The following is a 23108-nucleotide window of genomic DNA, read 5'->3' on the forward strand; positions in this document are numbered from 1 at the left end:
GGAAACCTTTCCTGATCCGTTCTAATGCTGATTATGTATCCTAGTTGAGGAATTTTAGCACTTTGATTCCTGATTTTAAGCAGTGTGGGCTCATCAGCCTCGATATTCCTGAGTCCCTCGTTTCACAGAATGAAATGTGTCAATTACTAAGTGAGACCAAAAAAAGAAAAGAAAAATCCAGGAAAGTAAAACCAGAACACGAGGAAACGTGTAAGAGAGAGACTTAACTCAGAGCCCAAAGCTCAGACGGTGATAGAGGCCTAAGTCTGACCTTCTCCCGCTGACAGTGATAGTCTGCAGAGCTCTGTTACCTCTAATCTCCCGTGACAGTCACACATTACAGCTAATCTCTGCTGACAGGCGACCATACTGAAACAGACTAAACTTCCTGTCTTAACAGCGTCTGGATCATACAGTGAAGTCCTGCTTTACGAGTAAGGAAGGTCATATCCTACAAGCCGAAATGTCAATTCTTGTATTACTGTTCGAAATAAAACTAGTGGCAACGATTGTGTGAAATTCAGTCTAAAGAAGTGCGATGACCTGCTACCAAACAAAACAATGTGTTTATGACGTGTCCTTTAAGCTGCAGAGAGAAGAATGAGGTCAATGAATGCAGAAATATCTCACTGTCACACTGTTTTAGAGACATTTTGCTAAAACATTTAGAAATGTTAACATTTGCTTTGGCTAAAAGTTAGCAGACACTGTCCATAAGGTGCACAGTTTCATTGTTTCAAAGCAGAATCAAAGAGACTGTGACAGCTTTATACTCACATGTACAGTACTGCTCCTAAACAAGAACGAGGACTTGAAATAAGACAGAGACAGTGAGACAAGGCGAGAAAGACACAGGAAGGAGGAAAGTGATGCAAAGAGAGAGTCGTGCAGACAGGTCGGGCAGGTAACACTGACCAGACAGACATCAGTTTCTACACTGCTCTTCCTGTGTCTCTATCTCAGCTCCGTCACTGCCACCATCATGTTTTTATTTTTTTCATCTGTCCTGACTATCAGGTCCTGTTCTTTGTCTTTGCTGGAATTCATTCCTCGTGTTCAGAACAGGACTCTGAACCTCATAAACACGTTTTATATTTTAAAATTACAGATTCTTTCTTCAAACCATCGACTGCATGAGTTCCTTTGTAATTTGGTGGAGGATGAAACTTGTTTCTTTTCACTCACCTGTTTATGCACTGACCTGCAGGCTGCAGCTAAAAGGCAACGAGCTTCCTGAAGGACTTTTTGTTCCTGTCAGGAGAATCCTTTGAAATGAAATATTGAACAACACTGAGAATACACTGACCTCTCACAGTCTGTCAGGGCGAAATGGTTCCTCACATTTGCTTTGGGTTTTGTGACACCATGAAAAAGTCTGCCTCACTCACCAGAAATTACACCTTAAATAAATATCTTTGTAGACACTTTATGAAGTACTTTGTAATAAATTGAAGATAAACTGTTTAAATACACAAATAATAAACAGAAGTATTACATTTTAACCCTTTAAGACCTACCATAGAACCAAGTCCGCCAGAGCTTATATTATATTTTTACATGCTGTAGTGCAATTTTTGGGAGCATTTCAAGTTGATATAAATCAATACAACCATTATAGCCCAAATTTTAATAATATGTCTGCATTAAGTGCCTAGAAATTACATAAATGACAAAAAAGTGCAATAAACTACAAAAAAAATGTAAAATCGTTTTTGTTTTTTTACCATATATTTCTAGTTAGAGAAATTTAAGAGGCATATCCCTCAAAACTGTAAATACAAAAGTTGCACAAAATAGTTCCCACCACAGGAAATTTAAACTAAGTGTCTTCATAGTTTTATTTTTGAAATACACCAATTTTTATACACTGCAGGAAAAATGAAAATAAATATTATAATGCAAATTTGCAAAAAAACAGCATGTGCATCAAAATAAACTATTTCCAGCAGTGCAATTTTAGTTCTAAGCATCCCAGAAACGACACAGAAAGTCATGAAGTCAAACATAAATTTTAAAAACACAAGTATAGGCTCATGAGGCCCTGATGGTAAAAAACTACATTTCCGCAAATTGACGTCACTTCCGGTTTCGGGCAGGACATGGAGGACATGCGATAGTTCGCGCTGATGGACGTAGGAAGTGTTACAAACAGCTGATCGGATCGGCAAACTGTTTCTGGAATATTATGTTTTTGTTGCTGCAAGTGCTTTTTATGCAGTTTTTGCAAAGCTATATGTGGAAGGAAACCGTGACCGAGGACAAGCTGATGGCATAAGATGTAAGTACAACTCCTCCAGTTTCATATGCAAAAAAAAATATTGCACTAGCTTACGTGGTTGCAGTTCTACAGGGATTTAAAAATAGTTACGCAAAACGGAGCGTGTCCGCTCCGACCGGCTTTAAAGGGTTAATATTCGCTCTAAGATCATGTAACGCAAATCCCAAAACAACTGACTTGTCAAACATTACTCCCAAAATTTGCGACTCTTTAATGACAGCATGTGGTTATTATCCAGTAAGTTTTACTGGATTTAAAATTTGACTGTAAAACTAATATTTCATGTGACTTATGATCAGGATTCTTACTTTTTTTAAATCCATACAAGAGCGCAGCAGCACTGGAGCTGTTCTCTGAGTTACTCACACCAGTCTTTTTTACAGCACACCATTAGCTAGCTAGCTAAGCAGTCATGCAGTTAGTTTTTCCTGGTTCCCAGAATGTGAACAGCTCAGGTCTCTTATTTAAATGAAAGAAGATATTGACTGATTTTGGTCACGGAGAGCTCAGGACACCTTTGGCTTCTTCAGTGACAATTAGAAAGCTTCACTAAGTTTTATTGGTGTAAGCTGGGGTTCGCAGACAATCTGCTGTGGGGGTCAAACAATGTCTTCATTTCACATATTCTGGATAATCTGAGATAATCTGTGTAGCTTTTCTTTGCCTATATCAAAACCACTACTTCAAACTCGGTGGCTGTGCTGGTGGGGGCAGCGGTAGGTGCAGGTGAGGCTGTTTGGAAGTTGCCGGCCTGCTCCACTCCGTGTCCGTATGTTTGTGGGAACTTCAAACTCCTACATTTATCCATCACAAATAAGAGTCAAAGCCTCAATTTAACCCTGACCTAGTTGTTACCTAAACCCTGAAACAAAATCTGAACTCAAAGGAGTTTGAAAAATGAAAAAATGCAGTTGCTGTAATGGTCTAAAACTCAAACGGGTTCTCACAAAGACAGCTGGACATGTTTTTATAAATAGACTCACTCATGCTGTGAAGATGAGCTACAAAAACATGGGTTACGCTCTTTTCAAACAGTGATTGCAATAGTACCCACTACCCACTTGTCAGTGTAAGCTGCCTCATGCTTAAATATAATTGCCAACTTAGTCCACATTAATTGCTCCTTAAGTGCATTAATATAGCTGTGAAGAGGAATCAGTGTGTAGATCAGGAGTTATATTAGCAGCTGCAGTCTTTCACACGCAGGTGGTTCCCTGCTTAGTTTAGTCCATTATGGCTGATGTGAGCACCGACACACTGGCCTGTTTGCTCAGAACACATTTCTGCTTTAGACGGAAACACAAATATTACTCACTGGACTTGAGTGCTGAGGAATTGACTTCAATCTCTCCTCCCGTGATTGGCTGGAAAACCGAGAGCTCAGACTGGTAGTGGTCAGGACTCGGGGCCAGGCTTGTGTTAGCCGTGCTCCTCTGCTGGGCTTCATGTTCCTCATAAACCGCCATCAGCTTACAGGAAAACACACAAAATGCAGCAGGTTAGGTTTTTCTGCTTTTGGTATTTTCACATGTAAACAATAACTGCAGCAGAGTAAAGCTTTAGGACATAATATCACAAGTTTTTTACTACCTATTGTAGAAAACAAAGCAGGTTTAAGAGATAACAACCAACATATGGATATCAACAGTGCCCATACTTCACCATTAATCCATAAACAGCCTGCTGGCTTCTTTAAATAAACCACAAACAATAGAAGCTCTGTTTGGTTTACTGCATGCACAAGCACTCAACGTGTTACCTTGTGGATGAGCACGCTATAGAGGACATCCAACGAGCCCAGCATGCCTGTGACAGAGCGTGTCCTACTGATTAACCACTGACTCCATTAATGTCCTCTGTGCATGTGTGCGCACTGTGCTAACTCTAGCTGGGTTATATAGTGGGATCCCTGTCTATTGAGCACTGCACCGAGTCTGTGTTTAGCCTAACGTTGCACAGAGCTCGTCCACACTGTGTTCTAGGGGCCTCCACGCACAGTCTGAATAGCCCTGTGTGCATGTGTGTGTTTATGTGCATCGTGTCCATAGTGGCTAAGAGTAAAGAAAGGAGACTTTGCCAGCAAAGCCAGAGGCTTCATGTGACAGTGGACACAACAACAACTAGGATTTGTTTGCTGTCTCTTACTCAGGCAGATGCTACTATGTTCCCTCAGTGCAATCTTTTTTCATGGACTGGGATCAGTGGAACAATAATCTACCAGTGTATTTCTGTATATCTGGGTTCTTTGGCGATATATTTTGATGTAAAGTTTTACTAAAAGTTACTGTAATTCCACAATCATAACATCACTGTGTACAGCCCTTTCCACTGTGTGTTGCTAGCAGACCCCACCTTTCACCCTTTATGATTGGGACGCTGCATTAGCTGGCAGCAATTCACAATTGTAATTAATACAACACTCCAGAACCTCATTATTATAACTTTCTCATATACAACAGGCACACAGGAAGAGGCTAGCAACAAGTAAAATAAGGACCAGGTCCACAGTTAAACTCTCAGTTTTGAGGGAAGCAATTAAAGTGACAACTAATAGGAGTGAATGACACTGCAGACTGACATGTAAGTGGTTGGTAAATACATTAGAGGTGTCACCTACGCAACTGGAGCCTGGACTGTCAGCTAGTGACAAATTGTCAGCTTTCTGTAGAAGAGGCTTAGTGTGACAGGACTTAAGGACCTGCCTGAGTATCCACCTGTTTTTAGTCTCACAGTAATTCAAAGACACCTCAGTGTTCTCCCTGGGCTCACTGTTTGTGGAGAGGTCGGTGTTAACATTTGTTGGGATGCTATTATTTAACCTCCTAGGACCTGGCGTCCACATATGTGGACATCACATTTTGGGTTATTTAGACCAAAATACTCAATTTTGCTCTACAAGGGCCTGATATCCACTTACGAGTACATTATACTGCTACTGTTCTATCGAAATTTTAAACAAATATCCTCATATGTGGCTCTTATTTTTCCTAAGAAACAAAAATCAGGTAAAAAAAATATCTGGTCATTCTTTGTTTTTACATTCATTGGGTCCCAATCAGCCCAAATATCAAAGAGAAATCAAAAATGCTGCCGTGGAAGAGTTCGGGTCTTAGGAGGTTAATGTAACAACTTGCTGTCAACTCAATCGTAGAAGACCTAGAAGTGTATCTTTACACTTCTACGTCTGCTGCTCAACCTGAAGCTACAACAATAAAAACACAGATGGGGGCGTAATAAGAAATGATTCAGCCTTTAATGCGTCTTTACTAAATGCAGTAAATACGACTTGAGATGAATAACTGTTTTAACAAATACTAAGTCAAGATGCAGAAGCAGCAAGTGAAAAACTACATACACCTGGGAACTAAACAGTTTGTGGAACCATTTTTAGCAGAAGTAACTGGAAGCACTCATTTCCTGTATGACTTTATCAGTCTGTGACATTACTGTGGTGGAAATTTGGCCCACTCTGCTTAGTAACACAGACCCACCACAGCATTTCAATGGGTTGAGGTCTGGACTTTGACTGGGTCATTACACTAACTTCATTCTTTTCTTTTTCAGCCATAGATGTGCAGATTCACAACTGCTCCTGGGATCATTGTCCTGCTGCATTGCCCAATTATTCCCAAGCTTTAGCTGTCAGACAGCTTCATGTTTAGCTCTACAATACTTTAGTATACAGACGGGTTCAGGTCCTGTGGTGCAAAGTGATGTGTTGTGCAAATCCTGATCAAACGTCTCCCCTTTGGTCAACTTCTTGCTCCAGAAGTCTTGCAGTTTGCTCAGATCAGGTCTTGTCATGTTCTCTTTAGAGAGAAGAGATTTTCTCTCCCAGTCTGTTTGGACTGTCATGAACTTGAATACAGCTGAGATAGTCGTTTTGTTTTCTGTAGGTTTTCCGAGCTTTTCACAGTCTGACCTCGGGCTGAATTTGCTGGGACGTTCACTCCTGGGAAGACCGGCCTCTGTCTTCAATGTTGTGAATCCGCATTCTTACTGCAGACCAATTAAATTCAGACAGTTTGGAAATAGACATTCCTGGGTTGATGAGCAGCAACAACTGGCTCTCATCACCTGGATCATTGCTCCCAATCAGCAAACGGCCAAAACGCCTGCTTTTATAGAGGCGGCATGACTTATTGATGATCAGTTAATCCAGCGCATTTCATTATTAGCGCATGGTTCTACACTTTGGCTTCGTTTTTGTTAAACAAATTATAACCTGTCGGATTTTTAGTTCATCATAATTAAATCATTTTAAATAATTTTATTTCCTTTCATTTAAAGAGGGTGTACTTTCTTTTTCCCATATCTGTACATACTTTTGCTTTTTCTCCTGGAAGAGCCAAATAGTATCAAGTTACACAATATCGCACCTTTCTTGCCATCTTCCCAGCAAATCTCACCAGCTATTCAGCACAATCCAGGCCTCTCCGTCTTTCACACATTCATGTTCTGTCACATTCCCCACTTCCATCTGTCTAACACAGATTTCTCTCTTTGTCTTACTCAATTTTTCCTCTCGTAACAAATCTTCGTTTTTTGCCATATTTCTGTTGACATTGTAATCCTTTTCCCCAGGTCATTCCCAACCTTTTGGTGCCACGGCACATATTTCACATTAGAAAAATCACACGGCACACCACCAACCAAAAATGTGACAAAAAGCATATTGATATTTTTCCCCAAACCAGACATAGTAGAATTGGTTCGGTTTGTCCCCAGTATACCCCTTTTGGTTTATTCTGACCACTACTCACGCTGGGCCTTCACCTGGGTCAGAGTTTTCTCCAGGACCAGACTGACTACTTTTTCTTTTCAAATATTTATCTATTGCTATTACGCGCTGTATCGTCTCACAGCGTGACTATTGTGTAATTTCTGCTTCGTCTTCTTCTGTTTACTAGCAGCTGGCAACCCATTTAATTAGAGCAGGTAGTTGCACTGCCCTCTAGTGGAAGAGAATATAATTGTTCAACCCATTACTCACGCCAACCTCCCCAACCTTTTGTGCTCCACGGACCGGTCAGACAATATTTCATGGACCGGCCTTTAAGGTGTCGCGGATAAATACAACAAAATAAAACGATACGACCAAGACAAAAACGGTGGGATTTTGTAAACATTATAATAAACGTGAATTCACTGTGTAATTGTGTAACTTTATTAGCAGCGTCCTCCAGAAATGCACCAACAACACTGAGAGTAACATCCTCCTCTCTGCCCCTTAATGCTCTCAGGTCGCTATGGTAACACATAAACATTTCTTTCAAAATAAGACGCACGACTACAAAACGGAAAAGACCCAGGGAAACCGAGTTAACAATAAAAACCCTGAAAACCAAAAATTTCACACCCGAGCCTCCACTCTCGCGGCCCGGTGCCAAACGACTCACGGACCGGTACGAGGCCATGGCCCGGGGGTTTGGGACCGCTGGTTTAGGGTACCAATCAACTGGAAGATGAAAAAAACCCACTAAATGTGATGAAAGGGATGTTACTTTTATTTTGGACCCTGTTCCAGTTTTTCTTTTCATTCTGAACTTCTACAATATGGATACAAAGTACCTGCTTGACACATATCAAAGAAATGTACCATCAGAAGAACATTTAACTTTCTGGATGTAAGAATCAATATTAGTGTCGAGTAAGAGAAATCCCTCCAACATGTTTAAGAGGACGGGACAAACTGACAGACAGTTAAAAAGATAATACTTCCAGCCATGTCTGTGTTGGCACAACGTAACAAAAAGAGCTCACATTCCTCACCAGAAAACTGCTTAAGAACAAGACTAATAGCTTCCAGATGAAAACACGCACAGAGCCGTGGCAGAGATCGTTAAAAAAAGAACATCTGAAAGGATGACTGGAAGAAAAATGTGTAGACAAATTCAACAGAGCCTTGCCAAGTCTCTTAAAAAGCTGAGGGGGGAAGAAAAGAAAGGCAAGCGGAGCAGATATGGGAGGACTCTGCTTCTGTTCTGTTCAACAGGGAACTCAAAGACCTGCCAAACAAAATGACACCACAGCCTGAGCATGGGAGGAAGAGCGGGATGAGAGAGACGGAAAGGTGAGACCGCACCGAGCGAAAGCACCGAAAAAGACAAATGGGCACAGAGAACGTGAGAGACGGAGACGAGAGAGACTTATAAAGATAATAACGAGGCAGACTGACAGATGTGTGGTACTGTAAAAACCTACAGGATGTCAGAGAGCAAAAAGCAAACCTGCAACTGGAGACTGTCAGAGAGTCACTGTGTCAAATGCAATGACGTGTAAGCAAAATGAAAAGTTACACGCTGCCAATCCCAGCCCTGCTCACCCGTCACCCGCCGAGCACACACATTTTATTTAGAGGAAATTTGAAAACTGATTCCCTGTCACACATCTGAAAAATATTGAACAACTTGGGTCAAAATTTGACTCATTTTATTACCACGAACTGTAATTTTTCTCTCTGCGACTCTTCATCTCAATCGTGTAATTATATATATAATATTTAACCTTCAACATCTAAAACTCAAAGAAGACAATGGCAGTAAAATTTTGTTTATTTCTTTCTTCTTCTGTCAAACACACATTTTACTTTGATCGTGTTGCTGACAGCATCATGTAGAAATGTCTTTTAATTGTCTGTGAGTCTTAATTCAAAAATACTTTCTTATACTTTGTTCTTTTTTAGAGGCAGGTGACAAGACTTACACGTCACATTTAATCGTAAGCCTTTGCATGTTTCCATGATTCATTCTGATCTACATACTGAACATCTAATTTTTGGCACCAAGTCTTTTCATAATAAAAGACGTGTAATTTTAGGCCTTTTATTTTTAATTAATACTTTCACAGTTTACAAGTGAACGACCCTCTGTTATTATTAGCAGTTTAGCAAACAACAGTAATCACTGACTAAATAAAATCTAAACATGTGAATCACTTTTACTACTAAAGTAACTTCACTTCAGTGTTTTACATGATGCACCATGTTTACACTGCTCAGCACTTCCTAATGTGAGTGAGTGCAGAGCCGCCTCTGTTATGAAGTGAATGAAACTGATATGGGTAAATTAATAGCAGTCCAGAACTGGCGTCGGTGCACATGCACACACACACACACACACACACACACACCTCCATTACCATCTTTTTCCGCATGATATGCTTTTTAATCGGCTCGATTAAAGCCTGATTGATTGGTTTGGTGTGGATCGATAAAACGCCTCAATCAGGAAAAATGCACGAGTACATCCACGGCTCGCAAACAGTATGTGGACTCTCACTTTCACACCCAAACAAAACAATCTTTAAACACGCTTAAGCTATCCGCACACCACTGACCTTTGATTTCCACTCACAACCACTTACCATAAAAAATCCATGATGATGAAGTGTGTATTTGTGTGTCTGTGTGCGTACTTTGGCATCTTATCCAGTCAGCAATATCCGTAGCAATGACCACTCCATCACAGCTGCATCAGAAGAGTCATACATGACCACAACTGTGAGTATTTCATGAATAGTTTATGGATGTTGTTTTACTGATTGTTTTATAGGCTGGTTTTGGAGATGGCTTTGGGTGCGATACACATAGAAACGAAGATTAAGGAAAAACAAGATCGACAAATAACAATTTTCCATTTTTCTTTTTGCAAATATGCTAATTTACTGCTTTTCATGATGCCTTTCTTAAAAATGTGAATAATAAACTCAGATGAACCAAATAAAATTGAGGATAATAAATAAGTGTGCCAGGCCCAAAATTCACAGAGCTTTTATTCTGACACCACAGAAGAAAGACACACAAACAAGCACACACACACTGACAGAGGATAGACTGACAGCACCACCTAGTCACGCTCAAACAAAACTGCACCCTCCAAGCCCCACACACACACACACACACACACACGCACACACACACCTGACCCTCACAGTCTGCTTTTGTGTCATTTATGAGTCTACTACTTCGACAAAAAAGAGATAAGTAAAGACATGACCCAGAAGCAGAGGAAAACACAAACACTTCATCACATTTTAAAACTACCAGACAACTTTACAAGCTTGCGATCCTGTTTTATCTGTTATTTCACTCCCTGCTCTTTAAGTTATTTAGGTGTAGTGCCAAAGTTTAAAAACATGTGACATAATTGTGATGCACCAACCACAAACATCTGGTTTGCTGCTGTGGGCAGCTACGGTCACTCGAGCAGCAGATTAAAGCTAAGCTTGAGGAACAACACTCAGGAGAAATAATACTTTTAAAGTGGAGCGAGTTTCTATGTACTGACCATAAAAATATTCGTGCATAAATTTTGCAGATTACAAAGAGAATTTGAATGAACCCTGAGGCAGGTCAGCTCTTCTGTTCGAGGCTACAAGTTGGCCTTTCTTCTTTCATCAGCAGATATTCCTGCTCAGCCCCGTTTCCCCCTCTGGCATCACTTTGCCTTCCCTCCTTTGCTTCCCACTTCTCTCCTCCCTGCCTCCTTTCATTTTACACTGTTTTTCCACGGCTTCTTTCTTCGGCTGAGCCGCTCTCCCCTCTGACATGGTTCTCTGAGTTTACCGTAGATTTAAGTGTGTGCTTGTCTTTTAATCTCATCAGAATTAGAAACCAAAGTTTGGGAAAAAACTAGAAATGCCAATTATGACTTACTGACCTGCTTATAATGGTATTTTTACTAATGTGTCATTTTTGACTCTATGTGACTCTTTTCTATGTTCACAGTAGGCTGACAGTGCCAACACTCAGCCTCCTGCTAGATGCACCTATGGTACCAATTTTAAAAACCCTACATCGTCTCGTAGTCGAGTCATCGCATTCAAGAACTCAGGTGTCCACTCATCGAAGGACACTCGTTTCTGCCGCTTTTATCCACAGCTCGCGAACGAGACCCCCGAACTGCTCCACCTGGGGTACGTGGACACTTCACCAATCAAATAATCCAAAAACCTGACTTCACTTTGATGTAAAGCAGAAGGGAATAGCCAAGCGTGGATTTCATTGTTGTGTTTGAAGCTCACCACACTGTTTCTCGAGTGTTTTAACCACAGAGCTACATTTCTGCCCAAATGTGTACCTGGAGGAGTAAGTTATGGCTGTTCTATGTCACGTGACATGTAGGTTTAGCTTTTCTGTGTTTGTGTTTTGGTTGAGGCTCAAGAATGTAAGTAAAGGTGTGCGATGCTGATTTATTTCCTGTTTCACGCCGGAGCAACAAACCAGTGTACTGGAGGAACATCCAACTCACACTAAAAAAAAAAACCTCCACTGTAACATTAGACCCATATACAAAGCATTTTACACATCTGACAGTTATTTATGATGTTACTGTATTTATTTGATCACATAAAAGGTCAGGAAAAAACATGCGAGACATCTGACAACCAGTCGATACTTTTAAGGTCTTATTTTGAGAATATTAAATGTTTTAACAGTTGTAAGATCCGCTGTGATGTTCTGAGTTATAGTGGCTCCTTACAAATCGGCTGATGTAAATCATCATGTTCCAGCACTCTGCTCTATTGGATATCCCCACACAGCAACAAAGAGCTTATCGATTAACACATGAATCTGATACACCCGCGCTCGCTCTCTCAGTCTCGATACTCTGTTTAATCTGACTGTTTTATTCCTAAGGGTTCGCTTTTGTCCCCTACCGTGCGTTTTTTATTCTCTTGCATGCTTTAAAATGAGTCAAACATTAACAACAGAACACGGATGAGAAAACATTCGCTCCCAAAGGATGTAAATGCTAACCTTACGCATAAATGCCAAAGGACAGGGACAAAAATATTTATACGCACACACAGACGGACAAACTGAGTATGACCTCTCTGCTACAATCGATCCGTTGATGTGCTAATCGATAATTAGGATGGGGTTGTGTCTGTACAGAGAATATAGATGAATGAAATTCCACTGCTCAGCAGTTTCAGCGGTGTGTAGGTGTGTATTTGTGTAGTTTCGTGCGCATGTGAGTTCTCTTCCTCTATTGATCTCCAGTCACCTTGCCTCTCAGCAGAGCATGAGAAATCCAGACAAAACAGACAGGAAGGAAAAGATGAATGGGAGGCAGAAATACTGCGAAGAAAGAACTCAGACACAAAGACAAAGAGGGTCCACAGACACACAGTTCCAACTGTTAGACAGCCAGACAACAACGCACACGGAAACATATTATAGCTGACATACAGAGTTATCTAACGACAGAGAAAGCAGAAAAATTGAAACTGTCGCGAGTAAAGCAGCGCAACTGTTCGTGACTTTTTGAACTTCAGTGTCTGTCACAACGCCAAAATATAATGAAAACTTCTGTCCTACAGATGGTGTGTGTACGCCTCTGCATTCATATTTGCGTGCATGACTGTTTGTATCCCCACATATATGCATTTATGTTTGTGCATGAAAAAGAATATCTCTGTGTGTGTGTGTGTGTGTGTGTGTGTGTGTGTGTGTGTGTGTGTGTGTGTGTGTGTGTGTGTGTGTGTGTGTGTGTGTGTGTGTGTAAACCATCTACCACCATCTCCCCGAGGCTGTGTGTAGACCACGATTGGCCATATGGAACAGCATTATGGAGACACACTGGCACAGATGGACACATTCTGTACTGGCCATATTCTCAGTGATCTACCAGTAGCTGTCTAAAAAAACAGCACTCATAAGCCAGAAGAGCCTGTAACCAGTGATAACTGCTTAGGCACCTGCTGAATGAAAATGAGGGAAATCATCAAATCTGTGTTATTAACTGATAATGATCGCGCCGATTCGAATATTCTGGACAAGTGTTTTCAAGCTGGTCCTGCACCAACCAACCAGTACCTGGTACTCCACTACAGTAGCTTAGTATGATTTACAATTTAAGAGACACTCTAATTATTCTTATGCTGGAACAACAATTCACCCAGAGTCTGAAACCAGCTATTTTAGTTCCCATCACCTTCCTTTCAAACCAGCTTTCTTCTGTCTGCCCTCCCCTTGTAAAGAAAAGGTCTGAACAGGAGGCTGGGAGGGGTTTCTGTCTTCACAGCCAGAGCTGTGTGCCTGTGATGACCTTATTACGGATATTAGCTCTAAATGATACAGTGTGCAGAGCCAAACGTGCATTGTCTGAAGCCAGCACTTTAGAGCCTGAGCTTGTGGATCACATGGACTACTCGCCCATTTCCTGATCTCATTATTTGGAACTCTGGCTATGTTTAATATCATTAATCTTTAGACAAGTATACACAGTTGTGGTCAGAAGTTTATATGCACTCATCATCGGCTTGAATGGTCGATGGCCAATTAGGGTTTTTAATGATTTCTTTGAACTGTTCATTTTCCAGAGTGGAAGAATTATACAGCATGCATTATTAATGATTTAAAAAACAAGAACTGAGTGCACAAATTAAGAATTTATTTTGGATTTTGTTTAATCCACATGGGACCAAAAGTACCCCACTAATATTTGGTTGCACCTTGACCAGATTCTTGGTAGGCATCAACACGTTCCTGGCATAATTCTGGATGGAAGTTTGACCACTCTTCTCGCCAGTGGCTGAAACAGAATTTATTTAACTAGGCGGGTTTCCCCAGCATGGACTTTTCAGTATAATCTACAGATCTTCAGTAGGGCCATTCCAGAAGCTTAATCCATTCCAAAACCAGTTTTTATCCAGGTTTGGGATCATTGTCCTGCTGAAACACACAGTCAGCATCTAGCTGTTGATTTGAAGTGAAGATGAGGAAATTGGACATAGTCCTCCTCCTTCATTATTCCATCCAGTTTGTGAATGTACCAGTACCACTGTGGCTGTACTGGATGATGCTACACCAGCATGTTTGGCACAGTCCACTAGTCACGATTACGTTGTCTATCAAAATTGTCGACGACAAATTTAATAGTCGACGTGTCGTTTAAAGCCTTGTAAGATCCTGAAAGACGCAGGAATAAGTAGTAGGATTTAAGAGTGTAATAACGGACTGAAACAGAAGATGGCGGTACTGCATGTACAAAGTTGCCAGCTGCTGTTAAACCCAGAAGAAGAAGAAGCAACTCCGGTATCGTAGCTGTGTCCAAATTCAGGCCGCATCCTTTGGAGGCCGCATTTGAAGGCCGATTACGTTACAGCGACGTGACGAAGGCTTTCCAAATTCAAAGACTTCTGCAAATTCAGCCGACAAATGCGTCCTACTTTTCCCCAGATTTGAAGGATGGGTTGGGTGTATCCTTTGTGGCCCAGCCGATCCCAGAATCATAGCACGGCTCAGCTAATTCCAGTTTCCAACAATGGCGCCAGCTATATTACTCTTATTATTCTTTCTGGGTGACAAAATAAACGTTTAACATATTTTCAGGCGAGAATGTAGCTGTGTAAACTTCAAATATCTGCTCAGTTTATCAAGACATCACATTTTTGCAAAAGTGCGCTGACGTTTTCGGAGACGTCTGTTACCCACTAGCTCGATAGCTAGCCGGGGCCAAGGCTCACTAGAGCCGGCGAGAACTGCGGACTCCCGGCAAATCGTTTTCAAACTCCCCGCGGACTTTCGCTACTCAGGTTAAGCATGATATATAAGTCACTTAGATAACTTAAAACTGTTATTGTTTGGCTTTTTTTAGTGTTTTATTTGTTCCTGAGTAAATCTGTTTGGATGAGATTAAAGTTATAGTTTTTACACAGCTGAATAAACGTCAAGCAGACAGCTGATTATCAGAAGTGTGAGATGCTGGAGAATATACTTCAGTTTCCTGTTATATTTTAGATAGCAAGGAGGAGACGGCTGCGTTTATTAAACTCCACTGAGACAATCTGCAAATTTTATTAAAAGTTTAATAAACTCCGGGTCGGGGATGAGTTCCTGCCCCAAGTGGAGGAGTTTAAGTATGTCGGGGTATTGTTCGCGAGTGATAGGAGAAGGGAGTGGGAGATCGACAGACAGATCGTTCCGTTGTGGTGAAGAGAGAGCTGAGTGTAAAAGCGAAGCTCTCAATTTACCGGTCGATCTACATCTCTACCCTCACCTATGGCCACGAGCTGTGGGTTGTGACCGAAAGAACGAGATCGTGGATACAAGCGGCGGAAATGAGCTTCCTCCGAAGGGTGGCCGGCCTCTCCCTTAGAGATAGGGTGAGAAGTTCAGCCGTCCGTGAGGGGCTCAGAGTAGAGCCGTTGCTCCTCCACATTGAAAGGAGCCAGCTGAGGTGTTTAAGCTAGAGGAGGTGGCTGGCGAGAGGAAGGTCTGGGCTTCTCTGCTTAGGCTGTTGCCCCCGCGACCCGGCCGGATGGATAAACTATTATCTTGTCTTTATTTTTAGTTAGCAAATACCTTACACACTTCAAGCTGTAAGCTAATGATAGTTATACAAGAGCAGATGCTGCTGGTGCAATAAGCTGTACGTTTTACGTCCAATGGATGCATGATCTGACTAGTTGATTAATCGCAAAAATAATCGGTGACTAGTCGACTATCAAAGTACTCGTTTGTGGAAGGCCTAAAATGTATATGACCAAAAATGAGGAAAAACCACAACAGAGCCCCGCTCCTTTCTCTCCACAGCAGGCTACACACAAAGTTAAATTTAACCAGCATTTTTCTGCAGTTTTTGTGTTTTTAGATGAGATAAATTAACATCAGGGTCTTTATTCTTATATGCAGAAAGATCAAAAAGGGGAAAAAAAGCTGACTCCCAAAGAATCTCAATACAAAACAAAGGACTTTGGTATTTTCTATCCAGAACACCTTTTTTATAGACCTTGGTTTGCACATGGAGCTATGGTCTTGTTGAAGAAAATGTGTAATGATGTCAAAGCTGAAGCGCTGTGCATACAGCCTTAAAAAGTTGTCAATCTTTAAATCAATGCCAAGGTTTAGTTCACAGCACCTTCAGCCTCTGACGGCTCATTTATCCAGCTGTCTTTCCTTCATCCTCTCCTCCCCCAGCATCTTATCTCATTCAGTCGGATCTCCACATACAATGAATGTATGAGAGGCTTTTGAAGTAGGATTTGCTGGATGTGTGAGATGTGAGTGATTAGGCTACACACACATGTGTGTGCATCACATTTTTGCACACGCACACACACACGCGCGCACACACACACACACACACGCGCGCGCACACACACACACACACGCGCACACACACACACACACACACACACACACACACACACACACACACACACACACACACACACACAGTGTTTTGGTGGTTGTTCTCTAAGGGATTTGTAGGTCAAAACTCTAAGAGGTAATCACTGGAAGCTGACAGCCCTGAATCGTGATCTGTGCCGTGCGCACGTATATTGATGCAGATACACACAGAAAAAACACACAAGAATTACAGAGTAGATCTAAACCTGCTTGTACACATTTTAGCCATCTCTATGGAAGCCCATTTCCGCCACTAAATAAAAACAAAAAAGCTAGTATCCATAACTCGAAATTTCGAGTTAATAAGTCAAAATTTCGAGAAAATAACTCGAAATTTCGAGTTACTTTTCTCAAAATTTCGAGTTAGCTCTGCCAATCAAAAATATACGTGAATGAGGTCGCTTTCTTGTTACCCGGAAGCATATGGCGCAGAGGAACGCGCACTCAAAAACGGATCCCAACAAATTGGCACTTTCGCGAGTACGTTTGCTGATAGTAACACCATGTGATTCAGCTAATAACACAGGGATTTCATCATTTGTGAAGCCAGGCTGAAAACACTCAGCAATCTGTGCATTCACGACTGGATGTAATACTGGTAGCTTAGCTGTAGCATTTATAGCTGAGGGCTTCAGCTTCCGGGTAACGAGGAAATTCATTCCTGACGAATTACTGATTCGCTGCCAATCAGTAATCTACGTCATTCACGTAGATTACTGATTGGCAGCGCTAACTCGAAATTTCGAGTTACTTTTCTCAAAATTTTGAGTTAATAAATCGAAATTTCGTGAAAGTAACTCGAAATTTCGAGAAAATAACTCGAAATTTTGAGTTATGGATCCTTTTTTTTTTTTTTTTTTTTTTTTTTTTTGTGGCGGAAACGGGCTTCCATACATCTCAAAGTGGAAAATGAGATGTAATGATTTATGTTAATGATGCTTTCTTCAAACATATACAAACTGACAGACTGCTCGTATTCTTTTATTTTGTACATTTCAAACACAAACGACTTTAACTTTGTTAAACTTGTTAAAAACCCCTTTGACGTGTTTTGCTGGAGGGTTGCTATATCGTACTATATAATGTAGGACTGATGGTGTGGTCCTTCATATGTCTGTCATTGCTTTCATCAGTTCCAGTCAACATTTCACATGAATGACATAAAGGTTATTTGACCCACCCTAAAGCAGAATGAAAGAGCGTCCCTATTGGTCCAGTTGTGACAATCAAACTATCACAAAATGTTTTACATGGATTGTTTTTGGTAATTTTTTCTGGGTGTCGTTGATGATGCTGAACAACAACAGCAAACAATCGAATGAATATCAAATCATCACATATTGTCAAAATAATCATCTCTGACAGCCGGCAGAGACAAAAACAATGATACGCTGATTAGCTGTAATTCTAACAATGTTGGTCATATATGTACATTATTTTTCTCTGGAGGATTTACTACTTTTGACTGATAGAAAGTAGTAAACACCACATCAATTTGTACCATCTTTTTTTAAGCTATTAAACTGTGATGTATGTGAAACTGGGAGTGTATTGCATGTAAAACAATATGGAGTTACATATAAATATGCTGCCTGTATCTAACAGGCCAGAGCGAAACTGATGATACTCATGACATGAGCTGAAGTGCTTCACAGTTATCGCTGTTAGACCATGAGCATTAACTCAAGTGCACCTGTTCATTGTTGCAAAACTGCGACCAGTTTGAAGACTAGTAAAAGACTTGCAGGAGTATTTGTATATATTAGTGCATTATTGTAAATCTGTAACATATTGTATTGTTTACACAGTTTAGTCTGTTACTGTTACTGTCTTGGAGCAACTGTAACCCACATAATTTTCTTAGGGAGTAATAAAGTATTCTGAGTCTGATTCTGAAGACAACGCCATCCCATTCAATGTTTTAACTCCTTTCAATAGTTTTTTGTTTTGCCAAACCACAGAGACGGACAAACAAGTAGTCAAGATAATCCTGGGTCAACTGCTCTTCAACCAATCGACAGGTTGGCTCAGCAGGAGTTTGATGGGACCAAAGTCTAATGTTACTCCTAATGTTATTAGTGTGAAACAAATATAAATACACAGCAAAAGGTAAACTGTCTAAGCATAGCATAATCCGGGCTCATGTAAAATCAGTAATGCAACCAACAAACTAAAATGCAATTTCTGATACAGTCACACTCAAAGCTTCACGTACCAAAGTCAGCTGACCATATATACGTGATATACCTGTGCTGGTTATTGAGCTGACAGTCACACTGCTGCAAAGTTTCTCTTTGTCCACTTTAGCATCGTGCACTTATGTTTTCTATACTGCACATAGAAAAATAACTTTACATGTTGACTCTTAATAAAACAACTGTGCAATACTGTCATGATCCTGGGTCCTTTTGACCCAGCGTTTTGTGATTTTGGCTCTGTTCTTCCTCTGGTTATTGTTTATTCGGTTCTGCCCATGTATTCCTGTGTTAAGTCCGCATTTTTTAGTCCGTGTCCTTGTATGTGTAAGTTCCTGTTTTATTGTGAAGGTCTCTGTCTTATGTCAGTGTGTTCTGTTTACGTTTCCCCTGCCTCGTCAGCTGTTATGTCTTCCAGGTGTGTTCCCCTCCTGTTTCTCATCCCCTGATTCCTGGCGTATGTATTTATAGTGTGTGTGCTACCTCGTCCTCGTTGCTGGTCCGTCTGTGTTATTTGGTGTTTTCGTGTGTGTGAATCTCCTGCTGTCATCCTGTGAATTCTCCCTGCAAGTTGCTTTCTCTCGTGTTCAGGTTTGGTGTTTAGGTTTTAGTTTTTCCAGTGTAGTTTATGTCTAAGTTCAGTTTTTCGCCACACTCTCTCCTTTTGTTTGTTATCACTCGAGTTGTGTGTCAATAAAGCCCTCTCACTTCACTGCATATCCGCATCTTGGGTCCTTTGTTAAATTCACACGGCTTGCCCCGGCAACCCGTGACAAATACAGTGTTAATAAAAATCATTAACTCGATTGTTACCGCAACAGTGATTTTATGCAAAGTCCAGCTCTGTCTTCTCTTCCCATGCGGAGCTAATCCACGATAAGAAAAGAAAGATTGAAGTTTGAAGGTTTGTTTAAAGGTTTAAAGCTAGACTTCTTTGTATACACACGATAAAAACCCAGCTTCATCTGCTATCAATTTGCTGTCAAGGACATTTGCTAATAATCCAGCACTCAAGAGCAATTTATGCTAAACTTAACAAAGATATTTTGCTTCCTTTAAAATAGTTTTCCAGTGTTTCTCTCAACTCGACAAAGGTTTTAGAAAATTTCCTTGTTAAAAGCTTTAGACTCCCAACAAAGGCACCCCATGTAGAACCTCACCGTTTACAAGACCTTACTCGCAGTGGCCAAGTTCACAAAGCAGCGATTTGTTCATTTTTCCCATTGGATTGTGGTTCTATTGGATGCATCTGACAGTGTGAGATACAGCGTCGGGCACAATTTTAGCAGCAAGCACAGGTTGCAAATATGTGTGACCAGTCTCATAGCAACAGCATGCAAGATGACCAGATCTTCTCTGCAGCATCTGCTCAGTGCCGTCAGCCAAAAATAAAGATGTTCCATGTCATCATTCTTTATTTAAAAATATTCAACATTATCTCGTGCTTGGCAACAGAGCTGGGATTAACTACAAGAAGCTGGTCCAATAGGCTAGATCTTCAAGAAAGCAGAGGTGGGGGACTGTGCATTAGATGTTTTTGACTCTGAAATTAATACTTCAACGTACTTATCTGAACAAGGAATGTAAAACAACTAATGAGCACGAAAATTCAATTAATTTCAACTTGCAAAAGCCGAGAAAAAGTCGGCGTTAATACCTCTGACCTCTCATAAGCTTTGGATATGTTTCTCATGCTGATGACAGTTACTCCTTTATTTCCTTCTGCCACTGCTCCATCATCCTGTCTTACCTCCACCTACTTGAGGTGAGTGACGAAAATTATGTGCCGCCTACTCAGGGAGCTGATGATGTGTGTGTCAGTGTGCACGTGTGTGCATGTGAGCGTGTGAGAGGTTAGGGTATTAAATGAGCCTGTTAACATCACTCAAACATTCAGGGACAGGTTCGCTCTTCATAAAGCTCTCACCACCCGGTATATTACTCTCTCAACGTATTTAAATCTTTCTGTGAACTGCTGTTAGCTCTGCAGATCAGTGTGTGTGTGTGTGTGTGTGTGTGTGTGTGTGTGTGTGTGTGTGTGTGTGTGTGTGTGTGTGTGTGTGTGTGTGTGTGTGTGTGTGTGTGAGAGATCACAACACCTCACACTGACTGCTTTTTCTTCTAAAAGGGCTGACGTGATAGGTGGTCCTTCCAACATCTCTGTGATTGAGGTGACGAGTGGAGCTCATAGAGAACACAGTGATTACATTAGTCCTCTAAACAGATCATATTGTCTGTGCATAAGACCACAAATCAAATCCATCTCAACACTGAAGGAAGTGTAGGGAGAGCTGGATAGTAGTGATCCATAACATGGATCCGATCACGTGATTAGGTAACTTTAACAAGCCCAGATTACATTTGAAAGGATCAAAGTATATAATAAGCTACATTATAGAGCAAAGGATTAATTTGATTTTATTTATGTTGCTTCTGTAAAATATGCCAATTCGTGACTATACAGTTATTGTACTACAGCACTGTTTTATATTTGATTTGACCAAATGTAAATAATAAAAGGAATTATTAATCTTTTTTAATTCAAAAGCAAACAATATTTATTATTAAAGTAGTCTAAAACCTGTCTAGGAGTATCCAATTTAGTCCAGCCCGGTGTGCAGGTACACCTTGAGCCTGACATCTCACAGGTAGATTAAAAACATTATCTTTAAACAGCCCTAAGGCGTGGATGGCTGCGAACTGAACCTTTTAAATTATTAGCTCAAGCAGCAAATTATGCTGTCTGCACTGTTGTGCTCTAACCACAGTGAACAAATTGAGACTGACAGGTACACTCCGTGTAAGAGATTTTTAAACTGTACTGTGCAAAAGACTTGTGTCACCCATTATTTCTTTATATTCTGCTGAGAAAATTGGGTAGCAATTTGTTGAGACTGGTAAAAGCGTACATGGAAATATAGAGCATAATCCAAAAACAGAGTTTGCACAATTATAAAAAGCCTGAGAGTTCATTTTTGTTCTTCACTGCAGCCTAGCTGCCTTTTGTTCAGTCCTCTATCAAGATGATCCCACAGCTGCTTCTCAGGAGTCAGAGTGGGTCAGACCTCCAGTCCAGACTCTGGGGAGGCCAATCCATGACTGATGTGTTCCATGGTGTGTTTTTCTATCGAGGCATGTTTTTGTTACATTGGTGGTGTTTGGGATCATTGACACAGCCTCCACCATGTTTCACAGATGGCTGCAGACTCCCTTCCACTGAGACCATTTCTGATGAGGCTTCAGTGAATCAACTGAAGCAAGTGATGCAGATCCTCTCAGGTCCTGAGTCAGCTCTCGGTTTATTTCAGATACAGTTCATCTCAGTGTTTGTAAGGACACACTTCATGTCAAGTTTTAAACCAGGGCTGCCCAATCCCAGTCCTCAAGAGCTACTATCCTGCAGCTTTTAGATGCATCCCTACTCCAACACAGCTGAATCAAATGGTTTGATTACCTCTTCAGCATGCCATCATGTTTGGCAAAGGCCTGATAACAAGCCATTCATTTGATTCAGGTGTGTGGGAACAAGGATGCATCTAAAAGCTGCAGGACGGTAGCTCTCGAGGACCGGGATTGGGCACCCCTGTTTTAAACCAACAGGCATTTGGCGCACAAACGGCCATCAAACTGCGTTATCGTTGGTATTTTTGGTAGATTCGACTACAGAAATGGAAACAAACTTTTTTTTTTTTTTGAGGAAGGCTTTTCGTAAGAAAGAGCCTAAAGGCACAAGTTAAAACTGGTTCTTTGCCAAGTTTGTTACATGTAGACACAACACTGGTTCATCCCTTCTTTTAGATGCCTTTATATGCTTCAGTGATATAAGCCAGTGTTACGTGGTCAGGTAAAAGGAGTGGACTGAAGATAAGTGAAAAAATTAAAGATTAAACCCACCAAACCTATTTATTCATTTAGTCTTAAAATTCAACATTTAAATGCTTCTAATAAAAATTCACTGGCATGTCTATTCCTTAATACGTTCAAGCCAAAGGAAAAACATTAACTATTAGACAAGCAGTTTGATTTAATAACTAAAGCGTATGGAAAATAGCATAAGATGCCCTGCATGTCCTTAAGTCAAAGCAGTGAGCAGAGGCGAGAGAAGGCAGAGTGCCGTCTTGAGATCAGACGATGCAGCTTTTCTTATTTATTCGGTCATTTAGCCAGTCCATCTCTCAGAAACCCACATTCAGGCACTTCATTAAGATAATTCATCATCACAATGAATCCATAATGAGGTAGACTTCATAACACACACAATTTGATGCCGTACCATGTGCCCGTCTATTGTATGCGGGTCCCAGGTGTGGCTGTGTTTTGTTAATTAAGAGCCGAGGTCCATGAAGACTTCAGGCTTCATTGTTTATTCTCATAATAATTGAACCCTCTGCCTTGTTTCATTTCAATCGCTCTGTTAATGCTTTCACCATCACTTAAAATCAACCCTCCATACCCTGCCGATAAGATGCCCCCTGCTGTCACCTCATGCCCACCT

At 40.9% G+C, this 23108-nt stretch overlaps 1 protein-coding gene across 4 annotated transcripts in view; it reads right to left on the reverse strand.

Moving 5' to 3' along the window:
* LOC101471429 (partitioning defective 3 homolog B) overlaps positions 1–23108 on the reverse strand; it is a 231506-nt gene that overhangs the window by 179633 nt on the left and 28765 nt on the right. For 3 of the 4 annotated variants that reach the window (XM_014409193.4, XM_076875376.1, XM_014409192.4), the window contains exon 3: positions 3594–3747. In XM_014409193.4, coding sequence (XP_014264679.2) covers positions 3594–3747 — 154 coding nt within the window. Of the gene's footprint in view, positions 1–3593; positions 3748–4037; positions 4190–23108 lie in introns of those variants that run through there. The other variant, XM_076875377.1, reaches the window with a different exon arrangement.

Source organism: Maylandia zebra, linkage group LG16 (assembly GCF_041146795.1).
Source record: "Maylandia zebra isolate NMK-2024a linkage group LG16, Mzebra_GT3a, whole genome shotgun sequence".
Classification (NCBI taxonomy): Eukaryota; Metazoa; Chordata; class Actinopteri; order Cichliformes; family Cichlidae; genus Maylandia; species Maylandia zebra.